This window comes from Manis pentadactyla, chromosome X (assembly GCF_030020395.1).
Source record: "Manis pentadactyla isolate mManPen7 chromosome X, mManPen7.hap1, whole genome shotgun sequence".
In the NCBI taxonomy this organism is placed as follows: Eukaryota; Metazoa; Chordata; class Mammalia; order Pholidota; family Manidae; genus Manis; species Manis pentadactyla.
Window position 1 is genome coordinate 147,511,392 of NC_080038.1, and position 19,378 is coordinate 147,530,769.

At 39.5% G+C, this 19,378-nt stretch overlaps 1 protein-coding gene across 2 annotated transcripts; it reads right to left on the reverse strand.

The window, feature by feature from the left end:
* Positions 1 to 3,686: 3,686 nt before the first annotated feature.
* SPRY3 (sprouty RTK signaling antagonist 3) lies at positions 3,687 to 15,185 on the reverse strand. 2 transcript variants are annotated; one of them, XM_057495763.1, is made up of 3 exons: positions 14,861 to 15,185; positions 8,610 to 9,538; positions 3,687 to 7,352 (listed from the first exon to the last, which is right to left on the reverse strand). In XM_057495763.1, the coding sequence occupies exons 2-3, from the start codon at positions 9,433 to 9,435 to the stop codon at positions 7,327 to 7,329; spliced, it is 852 nt and encodes a 283-aa protein (XP_057351746.1). In that variant the 5' UTR covers positions 9,436 to 9,538; positions 14,861 to 15,185; the 3' UTR covers positions 3,687 to 7,326. The 2 variants fall into 2 exon arrangements, with proteins under 2 accessions (XP_057351746.1, XP_036775550.1); XM_036919655.2 differs by having other exon boundaries at positions 3,687 to 9,538.
* Positions 15,186 to 19,378: the final 4,193 nt, after the last annotated feature.

Genomic DNA, 19,378 nt, shown 5'->3' on the forward strand with positions numbered 1-19,378 from the left:
ACTCTTCCAGAGGATGTTGATGTTGGAAGTTCTTCTTCATATCGTATCTTAATTCATTTTCTGTGTAGCCAAATTAGACTTTGATCCTCTGTATAAACACAAACAATCCCTTTGTCCACACTTTGATATGACCTTTATACCATTGTGAAGAACCTATTGGAGATCACCACACAGGAACTGCTTTTTTTTTTAAGAGAAAGGAATATTATCAGAAAAATGTACTTCCATAGCTGATCATCTGAGACCCTTTGAAAGATCAAAATTAAGGATGTGTAAAGCATGCATTAATCATTGATTTGCAGTTAGTTTTATCCTAACAGGGAGTAATCCCCCTTTTCTTTCTCTTTTTTTTGTTATCATTAATCTACAATTACATGAAGAATATTATGTTTACTAGGCTCTCCCCTATACCATGTCCCCCGCCCCCACAAACCCCATTAAAGTCACTGTCCATCAGCATAGCAAAATGTTGTAGAATCACTACTTGTCTTCTCTGTGTTGCCCAGCCCTCCCCTTTCTCCCACCCCCCACATTATGCATGGTAATCTTAATACCCCCATCTTCTTCCCCCCCCTTATCCCTCCCTACCCACCCATCCTCCCCAATCCCTTGCCCTTTGGTACCTGTTAGTCCATTCTTGGGTTCTGTGAGTCCGCTGCTGTTTTGTTCCTTCAGTTTTTCCTTTGTTCTTATACTCCACAGATGAGTGAAATCATTTGGTATTTCTCTTTCTCCACTTGGCTTATTTCACTGAGCATAATACCCTCCAGCTCCATCCATGTTGTTGCAAATGGTAGGATTTGTTTTCTTCTTATGGCTGAATAATGTTCCATTGTGTATATGTACCACCTCTTATTTATCCATTCATCTACTGATGGACACTTAGGTTGCTTCCAATTCTTGGCTATTGTAAATAGTGCTGCGATAAACATACGGGTGCATCTGTCTTTTTCAAACTGGAGTGCTGCATTCTTAGGGTAAATTCCTAGGAGTGGAATTCCTTGGTCAAATGGTAAGTCTGTTTTGAGCATTTTGAGGAACCTCCATACTGCTTTCCACAATGGTTGAACTAATTTACATTCCCACCAGCAGTGTAGGAGGGTTCCTCTTTCTCCACAGCCTCACCAACATTTGTTGTTGTTTGTCTTTTGGATGGTAGCCATCCTTACTGGTGTGAGGTGATACCTCATTGTGGTTTTAATTTGCATTTCTCTGATAATTAGCGATGTGGAGCATCTTTTCATGTGTCTGTTGGCCATCTGAATTTCCTTTTTGGAGAACTGTCTGTTCAGTTCCTCTGCCCACTTTTTAATTGGATTATTCATTTTTTGTTTGTTGAGGTGGGTGAGTTCTTTATATATTTTGGACATCAAGCCTTTATCGGATCTGTCATTTATAAATATATTCTCCCATACTGTAGGGTACCTTTTTGCTCTATTGATGGTGTCTTTTGCTGTACAGAAGCTTTTCAGCTTAATATAGTCCCACTTGTTCATTTTTGCTTTTGTTTTCCTTGATCAGGGAGATATGTTCAAGAAGAGGTCACTCATGTTTATTTCTAAGAGATTTTTGCCTATGTTTTTTTCTAAGAGTTTTATGGTTTCATGACTTACATTCACGTCTTTGATCCATTTCGAATTTACTTTTGTGTATGGGGTTAGACAGTGGTCCAGTTTCATTCTCTTACATGTAGCTGTCCAGTTTTGCCAGCACCATCTGCTGAATAGACTTTCATTACCCTATTGTATGTCCATGGCTCCTTTATCAAATATTAATTGACCATATATGTTTGGGTTAATGTCTGGAGTCTCTAATCTGTTCCACTGGTCTGTGGCTCTGTTCTTGTGCCAGTACCAAATTGTCTTGATTACTATGGCTTTGCAGTAGAGCTTGATGTTGGGGAGCGAGATCTCCCCTACTTTATTCTTCCTTCTGAGGATTGCTTTGGCTACTCGGAGTCTTTGGTGTTTCCATATGAATTTTTGAACTATTTGTTCCAGTTCGTTGAAGAATGTTGCTTGTAGTTTGATAGGGATTGTATCAAATCTGTATATTGCTTTGGGCAGGATGGCCATTTTGACGATATTAATTCTTCCTAGCCAAGAGCATGTGATGAGTTTCCATTTGTTAGTGCCCCCTTTAATTTATCTTAAGAGTGTCTTGTAGTTTTCAGGGTATAGGTCTTTCACTTCTTTGGTTAGGTTTATTCCTACATAATTTATTCTTTTTGATGCAATTGTGAATGGAGTTGTTTTCCTGATTTCTCTTTCTATTGGTTCATTGTTAGTGTATAGGACAGCCACAGATTTCTGTGTGTTAATTCTGTATCCTGCAACTTTGCTGTATTCCAATATCAGTTCTAGTAGTTTTGGAGTGGAGTCTTTAGGGAGTTAGTGAATAATTTGTAGGTCAGGATTACCCCCTTCTTTTCCAGGGATGTGGTCAACAAATAACATTTTGGGGCAATATATATATAACTTTGAACATAATTACACCAAAATCCCTAAACAATGAGCAGTGTCATTCCCAAGATGTCTTCCCTTGAGGGCTATGTGTCTTGTCCATCCTGGCCTTTGAAAACAGCAATACTGTTAGTGTTGTGATGATAAATTTGAGGGTCATAGGATATGGACCCAGGTTAGGATAAAGGGACCAAAGATTTCAGCCTTACCAAACCTCAGGTCAGAAGTTCAAAAAGTATACTAATGACCATATGTGATCCAGCCAGAATCACCAAAGTAAAAGACTAATTGAAGATTTAGACGTTGAGAACTTTGGCATTATTTATTCACCAATAATAAAGTCTACTGGATAACTACAAAGTTTCTAGTCCAAGTAACTAGAAGTTTTTAATTGGTAATAAAGGAGATAGGAAAGATTAAGAGCTTGGTTTGAGCATGTTATGTCTGAAACCTTTACCAGATATTGGAATAGAGCTTTGAAACAGGCAGTTGGATATATCAGTGGGAAGTTAGAGGGAGTAGTCCAGGCTGGAAACATAATTTTGAGTCACTGTGTAAATGGTACCCAAAGAGCAGATTTCAAGGACCAATCCCTACAATACTTGAACATGAACAAGTGAGGGAGATGAGGGGATATAGCAAAGAATATAGAAAAGGAGCAGATGGTGACATAGGAGGAAAAACAGCAGAAGGTGGTATCCTGAAAGCCAAGTGGTGAAAGTGTTTTTAGGAGGACAGAATGAGCAACTGTGCCAAATGTTGATGATAGATCAGGTACAATAAGAACTGAGAAGTAATCACTCTTACTAAAGTAGAAGTCATTGGAGAAGAGTTTTGGTAAATTGTCTGTAGTGATAGCATGATTTTATTATTCACCTTGAACATTTTTCAGAATTCCCCTATGCTTATCTCGCCTTGCATGAAGGAGCAAAAATTAAATCAGTGGTATGCATTCAGTGCTTTTATGATCTTGCCCACAGATATGAAACCATATCAATAGGATGTTTCTATTACCTACATGCTTTGGCTCCATGTAAGAATGGTCTACAGGGCACAGAGGATTGTGTATGAGAATAAAAGATAATATAGCTCATAGAATGTGTCAACATGATGTCATAATTAGTGGCTGAAATAGAAAAGAATCCAATCAACCAATAATGTTTTATTTTAATGTTGCAAAACATTTTGTTTAGCCATTTTTTTCTGATTTTATTAATTTGATCAGTTTTCCTGCTGTTATGCTCATTGAGCCTAAATTAACATAGGTGCATTTATGTACATGTACTGGTTTAGACATGCTTTTTGAAGACTTTGCTACTCCTCTAGTTGAACTAGAGCCTTCATTTCCATGCAGAATGAAGCCCTTCAAAACAAGTCAGAGAACAGGAGGTTCAGGAAGAAAAAATTGAGTACATTTCTGAGCACCACAACAAAGCTTTATGTACTTTGAAGATGGTAGGTTATGTCTAAGTTGCTTTGAATTAATATGATTAAAGATAGAAGGGAAAAGCACCAGCCTAGAGTACCACTTTAAGTTCATATGCCTCCCTATATCCACACACTTGCCTTGCTGTCTGTAGTGGTGCCAAATGCTACCCCACTGCTGCTGAGACGTGAGATGCCAAGGTACATGCCTGGGCACCCATACGTGCACTAGTTAGAAATTCAGGGGAGTTAATATCCCATGGGGAAGGAATTTGACTGATGATATGCGAGACAGGAGATGAATTCTTCTCCCTCTCTCCCTCCATATGGGTTGTATGAAAATGCAGTATAGCCCACCATAAGAGACTGAGAAATTAGATTGTCATGAAACAGACTGTGGCCAACAAGTGATACACTGCTTTATGTTTGCTCTCTTTCCTTCTCTACCTCACTACTTCTTTTCCTGACTCCTACTTCCCTGGGATTTCACATAAGCTTTTGCTTTAAGCTCTGTTTTCTAAGAAACTCAGAGTAAGGCATCTGGAAATTAGGAATTCCACCCAAACTCATAACTGTGTGACTTTGAACAGGTTATTTTCCCTCTCTGTGTATGTTTTTCTCCAACTATAAAATGTTGATGTTGGAGTAGGTGTTCTTTAAGGGTCTTCCTGGTTCTGAAATAATGCCAAGGTAAAGGATTGTCAGTGTGAAGGAAGTGATGGGAAAAGGTATTTACTAATGGTCATCAGTGGATTGCTTACATTTGAATCGGAATGTACTCAATATAATACATGAGCTTGAATGTTAACAGTTCCAACCAATCTTAAGTTCAAAAATAGTTTTAGTTTTACTTTCTGCAGAAAGAAATTGAATTAGTTCTCCTGGGCCTATAAAGATAAAGCCAAATAAACTTACCTTCTCTGGCACAAGTGAAAATACTTCTCTACTAGCTCTACACCATAAGCTGTCTGACACATGGCAACTAGCTGCAAGCATGTTTTCAAAGTAGTGGAGAACTTTGTAGTGCCACTATCTTGAGAGGTAAGAGAGCTAATATATGATGTCTGTAACTATTCCTTCACTACTAACATAGGAGCACATTGGTTTAAAATCTTAGGCTGCAGGCAGACTGGAGTTAGGGAAAGGACTATTCATCATTTGAGGCTTATTACACCACAAAGGTTTACATTATGCTCCAGACTTCTATACCTAACTCTGGAGCATGGACTTGGGAGTTAGACAGCCTAGGTTCAAATCTTAGCCTCACCATCTACAAGCTTTGTTAACTTTTGGCAAGTCACTTAACCTCTCTGTGCTTCAGTTTTCTCATCTGTAAAGTGACAATCATAATAGTACCTACATCATAGAGTTATTGTGAAAATTAAGTAAATTAACATAGGTAATGTGCTTAAAATAGTGCTTAGCACATAGTAAAAGCTATATAAGTATTCACTATATGTATTTTAGCTATCATGATGAGGCAAGATGGGCTGGAACCAAGGAAAACTCTTGGCTAAAGCTATATTAAATGTATCAAGGGACCAATATGTGAAAAGCAGGAGAGTTAGGGGGTAACAGATGACTTAACTGCAAAAAAATGTTAAGCAAGAAACACCCTCTAAATATTCCTGTTTATACAGACACAAAGTAGAAAAATAATGAAAACAGAACCTCTCTGCAGGATTTAGAGTTCTTTCATATACATTTTAAATATACAAGTGCAATACATTAAAATATATAGAGGTGTGAATATATATATATATATATATACACACATATATATATGTATATAATCACAGAAGGTGTACATATGCACACTCACATGTCTGAGCACATACCCCAATAGGACCCATCTCTACATAAACCAGATGCAGTCCATATCAGGCCAACTTGGACACATGTGAAAGCCCTGACTCAGCAGCAGATTGCAGATGTATCTGCATTTGAGTAACCCTTCAGTTTCTTATACCATGTGTAAGGCCATTTAGAAATACACTGAGAAGAGCTCCACTGGGTGTGTGGCAGAGCCCAGGACCTCTCTGGCAGTGCATGATTTGCCTGAGTAAGGACTGCAGGATGGGGATATCAAGAAGGAGTGACTTGTGTTATTTTGGGCCCTGAAACTAATAAGCAAACATCCATATAGTAACTTTAGCTCCAGGAACAATGCATTAGTGTCATAAAATCCTTATATATTTCAGCTCTTAGCAAACTTCAAGCAGACGCAGGGAGAAGTGTGTTGCTACTCATCAACATCCAGATGACTCAGAGAACTGAGCACAGCTTTTAGGGGTAGGTAAGTTCAAAGTTCAATCAGGAAGACAAGACTTATAAGATTTTTTGTAAAGTTATTTAAAATTGAAGGCTCTGAAAGCAACATAAGAGATTAAAGGTATTGGTCTGGGTTTATAAATGTTCCAAGAAGCCAAACCTTATATATGGCACCATTTGCAGCAATATTATTAACATTATTAGTAATCATCATAACATATTTATATATACAAAAATAGAGCAAAGCAATTCTAGAAGAGGAGGTGAAAGTGAAGGTGTGGGGCTATGTGCAGCCCAAATGTCATACACTTCAGGAACTTTCAGAACCGCCAAAGACTATGACACATATTTCTATAGGATATATCCAACAAAGGGATGAGGATGTTCCCTTCTTCTTCCCCCATGTATGACTATACATTTCTCTCCACCTCTCTACCCTGTAATACACATCCATGCACACTTTAGAAGAGATGATATATAAAGTTAGAGTATGGAAGTCTTAAATTAAGTTGGAGCACCTTGATTTCAAGCAAGTGCCCTCAATCTCTGAATTCTTTAGGGATTTTCAGATTCACTTACAGAGGGTAACTGTATCTAATTCTTGTGTCTTTCAGCAGCAGTCTTTAGGAGCCTGCCTTCCGCACTGCAGCCTTTTCCCATTGAAGGGGATTCACAGCACAGGCTCTTGATATTTTTTAAAAGAAAAGTTAGTTCTCTGCATTATACATCTTTCATCTTAGTTTTCCACTGTTGCTGATATTTAAGTTCTCAGGCAACTGCTATTGCAGACAAAGCCAGGAGTGACAAGTGTATACAGCAAAGGGTAGGTGCAATGGTGAAGATACAGCTTGGTTAGGGTTTTCTTAAGTACTTCTTTTCCACACTTGAGCTTCTAAAGGTGACAGAGCCAAAGATGCTATCTACTGGGGGCAGCCTCAACACCTGATAGTTAATTAGCTACCCACCATGTAGTGCATAAAAACCATCACACTAACTTGGTATGGTTCCTGAAAATTGAGTGCCAATGGCTTTCTGTTATTGTTAATAGAGTCCTAGGAGAAAAGTCCCATGACTTAATGTGGCACAGGGTAGAAAATATTGAGCTAGGGGTCAGAAGGCATGTATTCCAGTTCCAACTGTCAGTGTGTGGCCTTAGGCAAATCTCTTCCTATCTCCAGGCCTCAGTTTTCCCATCTGTAAAATAAGGGCATTGAACTAGATTAACAGTTAAGATTCCTTCCAGCTCTAAAATTGTCTTATGACTTTTTATGTCCATTATTAAGGCCTGAGCCATGCAGTCTCAGGGCAGTTAGCTTCTAAGGGAGAACAGACCTCTGTAATATCCTTTGATTTGTCCATTTAGCTATAAAGCATGTCTGCCTTTGGCACTTGGGTCAGACATACAAAATTATGAGCATCCTGATTTACTATCCTACTCAGCACGCTAGTGGAATCTGTCAGTACTATAAGTTTATTAGGCAAGGGAGTGCAACTCCAACTAATTAGACCTGGAAATGTAAGATAATTTTGCCTCATATGCTCACAAATAGGTGAATGTACTTATGGTCACACACATCAAAGATATAGACTATTGTTAATGATCAGTTCATTATACTAATCCATTTCCCTTAATAAAAATCAGTAAATAGCATAACATAGCAAAGTTTGGCATCAAAGGAAAAACCTATTGAAAAATAGCACTTCTGGATGTGTTAGAGAAAGACAGACAGGTAGAGAGATATAGATCAAACAAAATAGAAATACAAGCAGAGAAAGGATTAGTCTGAAAGAGGAGAAGGGAAGGAGTAGAAAGGAAAGAGGTGGGAAAGGAAAGAGAGGAAAAGTTAAAGTAGAGAGAGGGTCAGAATGAAGAGGGAGGGAGTACAGAAAACAATAATGAAGGAAGAGGAGAGAAGGAGAAAGAGAGAAGAGAAAAGCAGTAAAGAGGGAGAAGGGGTCAGATTCCCTGGAATATTGAATGCTGCTCCACATGGACCTGTGAAAACCATCTTAGAAGAAAGCTTCCAAAGGCGCTGTGGAAAGCAGAGTAACACTCAAAGCCTGCATCGAGAGGCATTATATTGGGGGGCCCCTAAACCTCCATGTTGCTGGCTCTGTCAGTCCTCAGTGTCCAAATCTCATGCCTGTATATCACCTGAATTTGCCAAGACAGCCATAAGGGCAGATGGCAGGGTGTAAAAGGTTTAAGCAGAGTGGGATAGATGCTGTGAGAAAGAAAAGGCATCCTACACCAGGATGTACTTGGCCATTCCCCTGACACTATAGGAACAAAACTGGTGAGTCCCTAACTTTGGCAACTTTACCCCTCCTCCCCCTCTTCAAAGATGAGGCCTAAACTTTACTGATGGGGGCTAGAAGGACAAAGCTCTGGATTCATTCTCTGGGAAGGTCATACAGACTTCTCCTGGGCCTTTGGGAAAGGCGCATTACCAGAAGAGATTTTTCTGCACACAGTGTTGGTATGCCTCTTACAGCGGCAGCCTGGTCGCCTGAGGCTGTCATAGCCCTGCTGGCACAGATGGAGGCATCCACGTGTAGGCAGGTAGCAGCATAGGCAAGGTAGGAAGAGCGAGATGAGGCTCATGGCCGCCCAGCGGATGAAGCAAGAGCCAGGCCCACAGGAGCAGGGCTCATCAGCACAGTTGTCTTCATCATCAGTTGAGCAGTGGTAGAAGAGGCCCTTAACACAGCAGAGACAAGTGCCATAATCAAGGAGGCTCTCAGCAGAACAAAGGCAATGCTGGTTGCACAGCCAGCAGGAGGGGAGAGAACGAGCTGCTGTGCAGAGGATACATTTGCAGCGCCCACACTCCTCACATATGAAGAGGTGCTCACTGGGGTGCACTGCAGATTGCTCAGTTTCTCCCTTCAGAGCACCATCAGCCTTTAAGTGGGCCCCTGATCCAGGCTGGGTTCGGATGATGGACTGGCCTGAAGATGAGGGCGTAATGCTGGCCAGAAGCCTTTGATCAGAGGCAGTGGTGCTATGGGATACTGAGCTGGCAATGCTAGACTGGCTGAGATGCTGAGGCAAGGGCTGCAATTGATGGCACTGGCTGAGACTGCGGGGAAGAGCAGTAGGCATGGTAGCCAGGGACCACTCAGATTTGTGGGTTTGCACGATAAGGGAAGGGCTGGAGAGGGCCTGTTTACAGGGGGCTGAAGGCCGTTCCACATAATCATTGCTAGCATGAGTAGACCGCAGCTGTTCAATAGGCAGAATTTGTTGTAAATCATCTGTCACTGTGGCATCCATTTTGCCTTGGTTCTTGAGTTCTGAGTGGTTTTGGGTCAGGGTGGCACTTATGGTGATAAAGAGCCCTTGTAGTTACATGGATGTTAGGGCACATCAGAAAATCCTAGGAGAGAAGGAATAGAAACAATAAATAAGAACAGACAGGTCTGAGTACATTGCAGGGAACCAACAAAGCTTGGGCCCTATCACCACCACTACCTCTATATAGGCACGTCTGGTCATTCCATCCAAACTGTAAAGCACTTTTGGAGCAAAGAGCTCATTCATTCCTTTTGTATTCTGTCATACGACTAGGGTTACAGGAGCAGCTAGCTCATTCAAATGTTTGCTAGAAGAGAAATTTAGGCCTTGGGCATCAAAATTCTAATAAAAATGGAACCTAATTTTAGGCCTGAAGCAATGCTAATGCAAAAGAGAAAGCTTCAAAAGTCTTCCATGAGAAATATATATATATATATATATATATATATATTATACATATTAACTGAAATTTGTGAGAAGCATAAATAAACAGGTAAGAAAAGAATCGCTTGATTCAGTGAATATAGGCAAGCAACCCAAATGTAGTAAAGGCAGACATACAGCAAAGACACAGAGAGCAAAAATCTGTAGAATAATGGGAAAAAGGCCCCCAAGAGTATAAGGAAGCCAACACTAATCATCTTTCAGTTTTTCTCACCTGACAGGCTGTTTTATCTTACTGAGGAGGCAATTCTTTCTAAATGGCAGTATGGCTCCAGTATCAAACTTTTATATGTATGGCAGTAACACTGGGAATGGGGAAACCATAGAAGATGAGCCCTGAATTATTTCAAATTTCACCTGTAACTGTACCTATTACCTACCATCTTAAATGAAGTCTACATTGATAGGATTTACTAGGCAGAATCTGCTTGGACTGCTTTTCTCTACCTTTTACTTACACAATAAACTGGTGTTCTTTAAAGAGCAACAATGTTCTTATATCAAATTTAAGATATGTTGAATATCTAGAAAGCATATGTTTGTGTCTACCACAATCAGGAAGAGTTGGTAGTCTTTCCCTGAAGGTTTTGGTTGAGCCAAAAAGACATACACAAGAAAACCTACATACAAATCCCAGAGTCATCCTGGAGGCATTAGGACCTAGGAAACACTAGCATGAATAAAGTTTATATTTGAAATCCATCAGATTTCAGGCCTTCTCAAAATAGATTGATTACTCACATTACTGTATGGGATGTAAATCTTGAATAATAGAAATGAACAAATGACAGAGGACAGTGCTTGATTACATTTCCCAAAGCAAGCAAACGTGACATTGAAATGTTCCCAAAGCTCAATAACAGGAAAAATAAGGACACAGTTCATAAAGGACTCAGTGGCTAATAATAATGTGACCAGACTCATTGACTTTTTAGGCTATATCCCCATGCAAAACAGTTTATTTGAATTTACATCTGTTCATTTAATTTGGTTAAAAATAACTTTTGGCACATCATCTCAGAGAACCAGTGTGAGTATGATTTCACTTTTTAGCTTGTCGTTTTGATGTTATTTAATGCAGCACAAGAGAACTCACATAAATGCCATGGATATTCTAACACTGAAATATCTGTGTAAAGTGTGTCAAATCCCTTGCTTGTTTGGGCCTCAGTTTCACTATGTATATAATTACAAGGGTGAACTAGCTGATTTTGAAGAACTCTACCCCATTATAGTCTGTAATTCTGTAACTACACAATTGGACATAATAATTCTTTTCATCCACACCTTCAGTATTGTAGTCTTTGAGAGTAAACAGTGCATCATGTCCTTATATGGGCACTCAAAAGCAAAATGATGTCTCTTTTATTTACTTGGAGTCACAGCTTTCTGCAGGTTCCCACCTCTAACTTTCCCATACCTTTATTAAGATTCATAATCTTATCATTGGAAAAGAACAAGTATTTTTCATTTGAACACCCAAATAAACAAGGACACTGCTCAGTTGACTTGCAGGGTATGTGGATGTAGGAGCTATAGATTGGGAAGAGACTTTTGACAAATTAATAAGAAATGGATTTATTCCCCATTGATCAAATGAAGAAGGTCTGGGACCCTTTAAGTCCTTTACACTACAAGAACAATAATACACACTGGATGCATTTTAGACTCACTGCTTTCCCAAAGGAAACTAGATTCAAAACATATTGGAGATTATAAGAATCAATAACTCAAAGGAAGGCAACAAAGTCTTAAAGTTACAGGAGGTAATCATATGGGATCACAAGGATGGCACTAGGTATCTCAGGGACATGCCCAGAAGGTTGTAAAGCTAAGCTTGGAAGAATCTAAGTCATAATAGAAATGACTCAGAACAATGTTAAAAGGAGATACTGTCTTGGCAGCAGAAGGGCATATGGTGCTTAGGTTGAGAAGGTGTATTTGGATATTAATTAGATATTACTATGCAAGACTGAGGAGTTGAGATGCTTGGTTGCATGATTAAAGGAAGCTTTGGGCATCAGTCTGGGATGCTTATGGGTAAGGGTAACCTCATAAACTCAGGAGGTTTCTGTCCTGTAAAATGTTTTATTAGAATGGATTATGGAAGATCTGCAATATGGTAAGCAGTTGGACCTGGGTAAAATCAGGGTGTTGAGTAGAATAAAACAGGATTGAATGACAATAAATTGTTTGCCATTCCGGTAGTGCTAAATCTGATCTGGCTAACAGTATGAACTGAAATGGACACTGTAAGGGAAGGTAAGAGGGAAAAACAGTTGAGAAGCAAATAGGAAAGAGACTGCTGTAGCACATATGTCAGACGAAAAACTATTATTGCATGCATTTTTATGATTTAGAAGTCCACCCATTAAAGGGCCATTCATTGTGAGCAGAAACAGTTAAGAAACTGTTCTTTTCATCAATTCCATATTCTATTAAATGAGAGAGAGACTATGCATATCACATATCATTAAACAGGAGCCAAGGTGATTACAACTCTTGGCTGTACATTGATGGGATCTAGTGATTTCTGTCATGTACTGCCTCTACAGTAATGAACGATGCATTGTAAACCCACTCCCATGTCGGTCTCTCTGGCTAGGTGCTCAAAGCTTTCTCAACAGTTTTTCTGTACCCCTGAATGTTGCTATGTTCAACCTAAACAGAGATTTATTTTCTTATGCCAATTTAGGGACTACAAAGCTAACTCCATTCAAGAAATGCTGTTTGTTAATGAAAGAAAAATGTATATCCTCCATGGAGCCTAAAATCTGTCATGTTGATAATAAAGTTGAAACTTTCCTTTCTGAAGCCCTTCTATGCTAACACCTTAAGCTAGAACTCTGATTTCTATAATAAATCCTTTCTGATACAATATGACTCAATCTTGATTTCAAAGAGGGGAAAGAGAAGGAGAGCCCGGCGGTTCCTGTTTTCTCCGACTTCTATGAGTTCAATGTTGTTTTGTACCTTACTGTGTAACAGCTCTGGGTTGTGTTGCTTTTTTCTGTGCTCTGCTGTTATATACACTCATTCTCAGAATAACTGAAAGCAAACATAGGGGGAATTTCTGCTATGGCTTTATATGTTTTCTTAGTTCTACTGTTCCAGAGTCTGCTCTCTAAAAATCCCTCTCTGTGCAAAAACATTTGCATCTCTATCAAAGCACTGCCCCCTTACAAATACCAAGTTGTATATAGTTTACATTACTAACCTCTTAGCCACTGACTGGGCCTCCCTCTTACCGCATACATCTTGCTGGAGCTGCCAGGTTCTCACCACATTTAACTCTTAACTTGTCACTTTGCTACCCTAGTCCTATTTATTACTTTAAAAGTTTCATTAAAACTCATAGCAGTTTATTTTAAACCAGGGAGGCTTGCAGTTTTAAGACCTTGCATTTTTAATGATATAGGTGTTTTAGTAATGAGCGATACAGGGAGAAGCTGTAATATAAAATGAATTCACATACTTCTAATCTTGAAGAAAATTCTAGTCGTTCATTTAAAAAGTAAGAATCTTTCTTTAAACCCCAAATCATTTTATAAGAGACAAGAAACTTAAGTTTTAGTCCTAACTCTACCTCTACTTTGCTGTGTGACTATGGGCAAGTGGCTTCTCTTCTAGACCTCAGTTTCTTCATCTGTAAAATGAGGGGTATGAAAGAAGGATTTTGAAAGCCTCTTTTTGTCCTGATGCTCTAAATTTTTTATGCTGGGTTTATTGGTTGCATTTTTCTGTTTCAAAAATCTTTGATGAAGAATTAGTCTCCTTACTTCAGGTTTTTTTACTTCCTCACTTCTTAACTCTGAATAAAATACCTCCAAATTCAAGTCACTCAGATCACTATCTAGAATGTTTCACAACTAAAAAGACCTAAAAACAGAACACACAAAAAGACAAAATGTATACACTATTATAATTAAAGTCTTAGTAAATGTTTGTTTAGAGGTACAGGGAACAAAACTAATACTTCCTTGTAGATAAACTGCTAGCCTGTGCTTTTTTTGTATGTATGTATGCAGCTGACTTTTTGGGAACATGATTTAACACCTGGTACATCCAAATTCATGTGATAATACATTATGTTACAGTGAGGTTTTAATATATACCCACAGTAGCAACACCAGTCTGCATTTCAAAATAGATTTTCTGTTTAAGAGTTGAAGGTCTGTTTTATGTTCATCCTGCCTGGTTTGCAGCATGCAGAGGTGAGTGATAACTATAATAAGCTAAAGGAATGGAAGGGAGTGTTTGTAAACCACTGCCCTTGGTCCTCTCAAATGCCTATTGGCTAACAAGACATGCTCATAGGTTCTCATTTAGACAAAATTTCCATATGCCACACAGAAACATGTGCGCACACACCCAGGCATGGATCCAGAGATTTCTAAATCATTGCTCTGACTCAATGTAAGCAGGGGGTTATGCCGTGTCAGCTTGCGCCATTTCTACCCAGGGCAAGGTGATGTGATGAAATCTGAACGATACACAGCCCAGACTTGTGAGCCAATAGCACACTAGCCTCACGCTGACAGGATGCCGGCTGGGCAGCCAGACTGGCATTAGCTTGGGTGGTTAGGCTGAGCTGTAAGGGGCTCAGGCAAGCATCAAAACGCATTTAAAGGGCAACAGGATAGAAATTAATTGACATTTGGCTACAAAAGGGTTATTTTGAAGTCCCATTTTGATTTATAAATTTCCAATACGGGAAGTTTTCTGTAAGAGCTGATTCATTTAAATCTCATTTAAATGGTTTTCATTTTATTTTACCCACGCGCTTGCGCTTAATGCGCGCACAGACATGCGGACGGGCGCGCGCGCGCGCGCACACACACACACACACACACACAGACACACACACACACACACACTCAGGATAGCTGGAATGAATGGTAATCTGTACATTGCATAGAAAGAATTTTGGAGACTTTGAGAGCTGATCTTTAAGGCTTACCTTGAGAAAAGGGTTTATCCATGCTGAAAAAAGCAGAACTAATGCCGCATCTGCCTCAAAGGACCTCTTCTTTTCCTGAGTCTAGGTTTCTCTACCTCTCTTCGGAAAGTCTGAATGAAAACTCCTTCACTGGTAGTGGAACCAGAAACAGAGAGAGTTCTGTCGCGGTCTTTCAGACACAGCAGAGAAAACTGAAAGGAAGGAAAAAAACGGTGGTGGAGGGCTGGAGACTCAGACCGGTAGAGGTAGACTTTGTATAGATTTTACAGGCAGATCTAAATCTTGATGCACGTATTCCCCAAAGAACCCTCCGCAGGGTAAGTTGTTCGCCTCCTCCTATTTCTCCTCCCTCTTCCCTCCTCCGCTTCCTCCTCCCACTGCTTCGCTTTTGCCTCCGCCCCCACCTCCCCTCGTCTCTTCCAGTCTGACCGATGAACTGAAGCAGCAGAAACTGCAGTTGCAGACACAGGGCATCTCAGCAGGGCAACCGATAACCACTAGTGTGTGATTATTTATATAGCTCAGGGCGTGTTGGTGTATAATCTGCAGAGAGAGGGGCGGGGGTGAGATTGTAGTGTGTTCAGCTCAGTTTAGCTGGCTGTTTTGTGAATGCAGATGATTTCTGGAGGTCTTGTGAATGGGTTATAGGGGAGGATACGAGGGAAGGGATTTATTGTTCCTTGTTACAATTTCTTTCTCTCCCTCTCTCTGTGCCGTTTGCTTTCCCGCAGCTGTACCTCTTAATGCTTAGCTAAGTGGCGTCATGCAGTTGAAACTGAAAAGACCCATTAGAACTCCCCATAGCAATCTCTGTATCCGGTCCCTGGGTAATGCCTGAAACAAAATTTAAAGGGGAAGGGAGTGAGGTGGAGATTAACAATTTCAAGGAGGCCTCATTTAAATATATCTGCTAATTACACTCCTACCAAGCCACTCAGCCATTGCTGAGTGACTGCAGCTTCAATTCGGTAAAGAGACCGATCTCCTTTGTTTAAGGACTTCTCCCACCCCTTTCCTGCATTCATTCCCACTTTTTCAGCGCTAATAATGATTATCCATCCATCATCCACTGGGAAACCATTACCCAACTTACTCTCCCTTCCTGCCTTTGGTACATCCTATATTCAACAAATATTTTTTGAGTGCCTTCCTTTGTGCTACGTATTCTGGATTCAATAGGGAAGACAGACAGAATCCCTGCCTTCATGGCGCCTCCTTGGGACTGGCAGGCTTCTGAAAATAAGGTAGCTTTGGACATTTTCTTTTACATAAAGAGTGAAGGACAAAGCTTTCTGTAAATTATCCTCAGTCCACTATTTTGTTCAATAGTAGGGATCTTCCTTCTGGGCAACCAGACAGAAGTACTTGAATGAAAATAAGCCTCATATTTAAAATAAAAGAGATTTGATTCCAAGTCCTGCTTCAATGGACAAGTAACAGGAGCTTGACCATCAACATTCTTAGGATGCTTTGGTTATCCCATCTATAAAATTGATATGGCAGAATGGTGACAGTAAAACAAACCTGTGAGTCAGAAACTCAGATTCTTAAACTTACTGTAACTCCTTGTGTGACCTTTGCAATTTATTTTCCCTCTAGTGCCTCAATTTCTACATTTGCATGAAGGGATCCAATTAGGTAATTGCTAAGGTCTCATCTAGCTCTGACTTTCTATTATTTACATCCTTTTAGGAGGGTTAAGAAAACAAAAGAAAGCATGAGGTTAAAACTATCTACTTCTGTGTGGGTCTGCATGCACATGTGTGTATGTGTGTGTCAAAGGTGCTCCAAAATGTTCTGTTCATGTATGTGTGTCTATACCCACAAATTCACACATAAGGTACTTACGTTTTCTGTTTTTTTTTTTTTGCTTTTTTTTGCTTTTTTAAAATTTTGGTATCATTAATCTACATTTACACGAGGAACATTATGTTTACTAGACTCCCCCTATCACCAAGTCCCCCCCCACATACCCCATTACAGTCACTATCCATCAGCATAGTAAGATGCTGTTTATGTGTGTAGATTCTCTTTTTCTCTTAATAAGTTTGGCTAGAGGCTTATCTATTTTGTTTATTTTCTCAATGAACCAGCTTTTGGTTTTATTGATTTTTTCTATTGTTTTATTTTCTCAATTTTATTTATTTATGCTGTAATCTTTATTCTGTCCCTTCTTCTGCTGACTTTGGGCCTCATTTGTTCTTGTTTTTCCAGTTTCAATAACTGTGACTTTAGACTATTCATTTGGGATTGTTCTTCCTTCTTTAAATAGGCCTGGATTGCTATATACTTTCCTCTTAAAACTGCCTTAGCTGTTCCCACAGAAGTTGGGGCTTTGTGCTGTTGTCATTTGTCTCCATATATTGCTTGATCTCTATTTTAATTTGGTCATTGATCCATTGCTAATTTAGGAGCATGTTGTTAAGCCTCCATGTGTTTGTGAACCTTTTTGTTTTCTTTGTTCAATTTATTTCTAGTTTTATACCTTTGTGATCTGAGAAGTTAGTTGGTAGGATTTCAATCTTCTTGAATTTACTGAGGCTCTTTTTGAGGCCTAGTATGTGATCTATTCTGAAAAATGTTCCATGTGCACTTGAGAAGAATGTGTATCCTGCTGCTTTTGGGTGTAGAGTTCTGTAGATGTCTGTTAGGTCCATCTGTTCTAGTGTGTTATTCAGTGCCTCTGTGTCCTTACTTATTTTCTGTCTGCTGGATCTGTCCTCTGGAGTGAGTGGTGTGTTGAAGTCTCCTAGAATGAATGCATTGCATTCTATTTCCTCCTTTAATTCTGTTAGTATTTGTTTCACATATGTTGGTGGTCCTGTATTGGATGCATATATGTTTATAATGGTTAGATTATCTTGTTGGACTGACCCCTTTAACATTATGTAATGTATTTCTTTATCTCTTGTTATTTTCTTTGTTTTGAAGTCTATTTTGTCTGATACAAGTACTGCAATACCTGCTTTTTTCTCCCTATTGTTTGCATGAAATACCTTTTTCCATCCCTTGACTTTTAGTCTGTGTATGTCTTTGGGTTTGAGGTGAGTCTCTTGTAAACAGCATACAGATGGGTCTTGCTTTTTTATCCATTCTATTACTCTGTGCTTTTGATTGGTGCATTCAGTCCATTTACATTTAGGGTGTTTATTGAAATATATGTACTTATTTCCATTGCAGGCTTTAGATTCATGGTTACCAAAGGTTCAAGGGTAGCTTCTTTACCATCTAACTGTCTAACTTAACTCTCTTATTAAGCTATTATAATCACAGTCTGGTGCTTCTTTATTTCTCTCCCTTCTTATTTCTCCTCTTCCATTCTTTATATGTTAGGTGTTTTATTCTGTACTCTTTTGTGTTTCCTTTGACTGCTTTTGTAAATTGTTGATTTTATTTTTTGTCTTTAGTTAGTATTTGGTTGGTCTGCTTTCTTTCCTGTGATTTTATTTTCTCTGGTGACATCCATTTAGCCTTAGGAGTGTTTCCATCTAGAGCAGTCCCTTTAAAATATCCTGTAGAGGTGGTTTGTGGGAGGCAAATCCCCTCAACTTTTGCTTGTCTGGGAATTGTTTAAGCCCTCCTTCATATTTAAATGATAATAGTGCTGGATACAGTATTCTTGGTTCAAGGCCCTTATGTTTCATTGCATTAAATATATCATGCCATTCTCTTCTGGCCTGTAAGGTTTCTATTGAGAAGTCTGATGATAACCTGATGGATTTTCCTTTGTAGGTGACCTTTTTTCTCCCTCTGGCTGCCTTTAATACTCTGTCCTTGTCTTTAATCTTTGCCATTTTAATTATTATATGTCTTGGTGTTGTCCTTCTTGTGTCCCTTGTGTTGGGATATCTGTGGGCTTCCATGGTCTGAGAGACTATTTCCTCCCCCAGTTTGGGGAACTTTTCAGCAATTCTTTCTTCAAAGACACTTTCTATCACTTTTTCTCTATCTTCTTCTTATGGTACTCCTATAATGCAAATATTGTTCAGTTTGGATTGGTCACACAGTTCTCTTAATATTCTTTCATTCCTGGAGATTCTTTTATCTCTCTCTGCCTCAGCTGCTCTGTATTCCTGTTCTCTGATTTCTATTCCATTAGTGGTCTCTTGCACCTCATCCAGTCTGCTCTTCAGTCCTTCCAGAGATTGTTTTATTTCTGTATTCTTCCTCCTGACTTCATCCCTTAGCTCTTGTATACTTCTCTGCAGGTCCGTCAGCATGGTTACGACCTTTATTTTGAATCCTTTTTCAGGAATATTAGTTAAATCTATCTCCCCAGGCCCTCTCTTGGGGGTTGTCTGGGTAATTCTTGACCTGACCATATTCTTCTGCCTTTTCATGATGATAGAGGTAGTTGTAGGCAGGTAGCATGTGTGTCAGCTGGGAGAACAAAGTCCCTTCCTGCTTGCTGGTCGCTTTGCCCTTCTCTACTGCCTGTGTCAATTACCCGCACACCTGGAGCAGCCTCCAGATTAATCCCCTGAGCTGCCATGGGTGGGGCCGCCGTTGGGGCAGCCC

Excerpts from the sequence above, each read along its gene's own strand:
- SPRY3 (XM_036919655.2), bottom strand. The coding sequence starts at position 9,435 with ATGGATGCCACAGTGACAGATGATTTACAACAAATTCTGCCTATTGAA.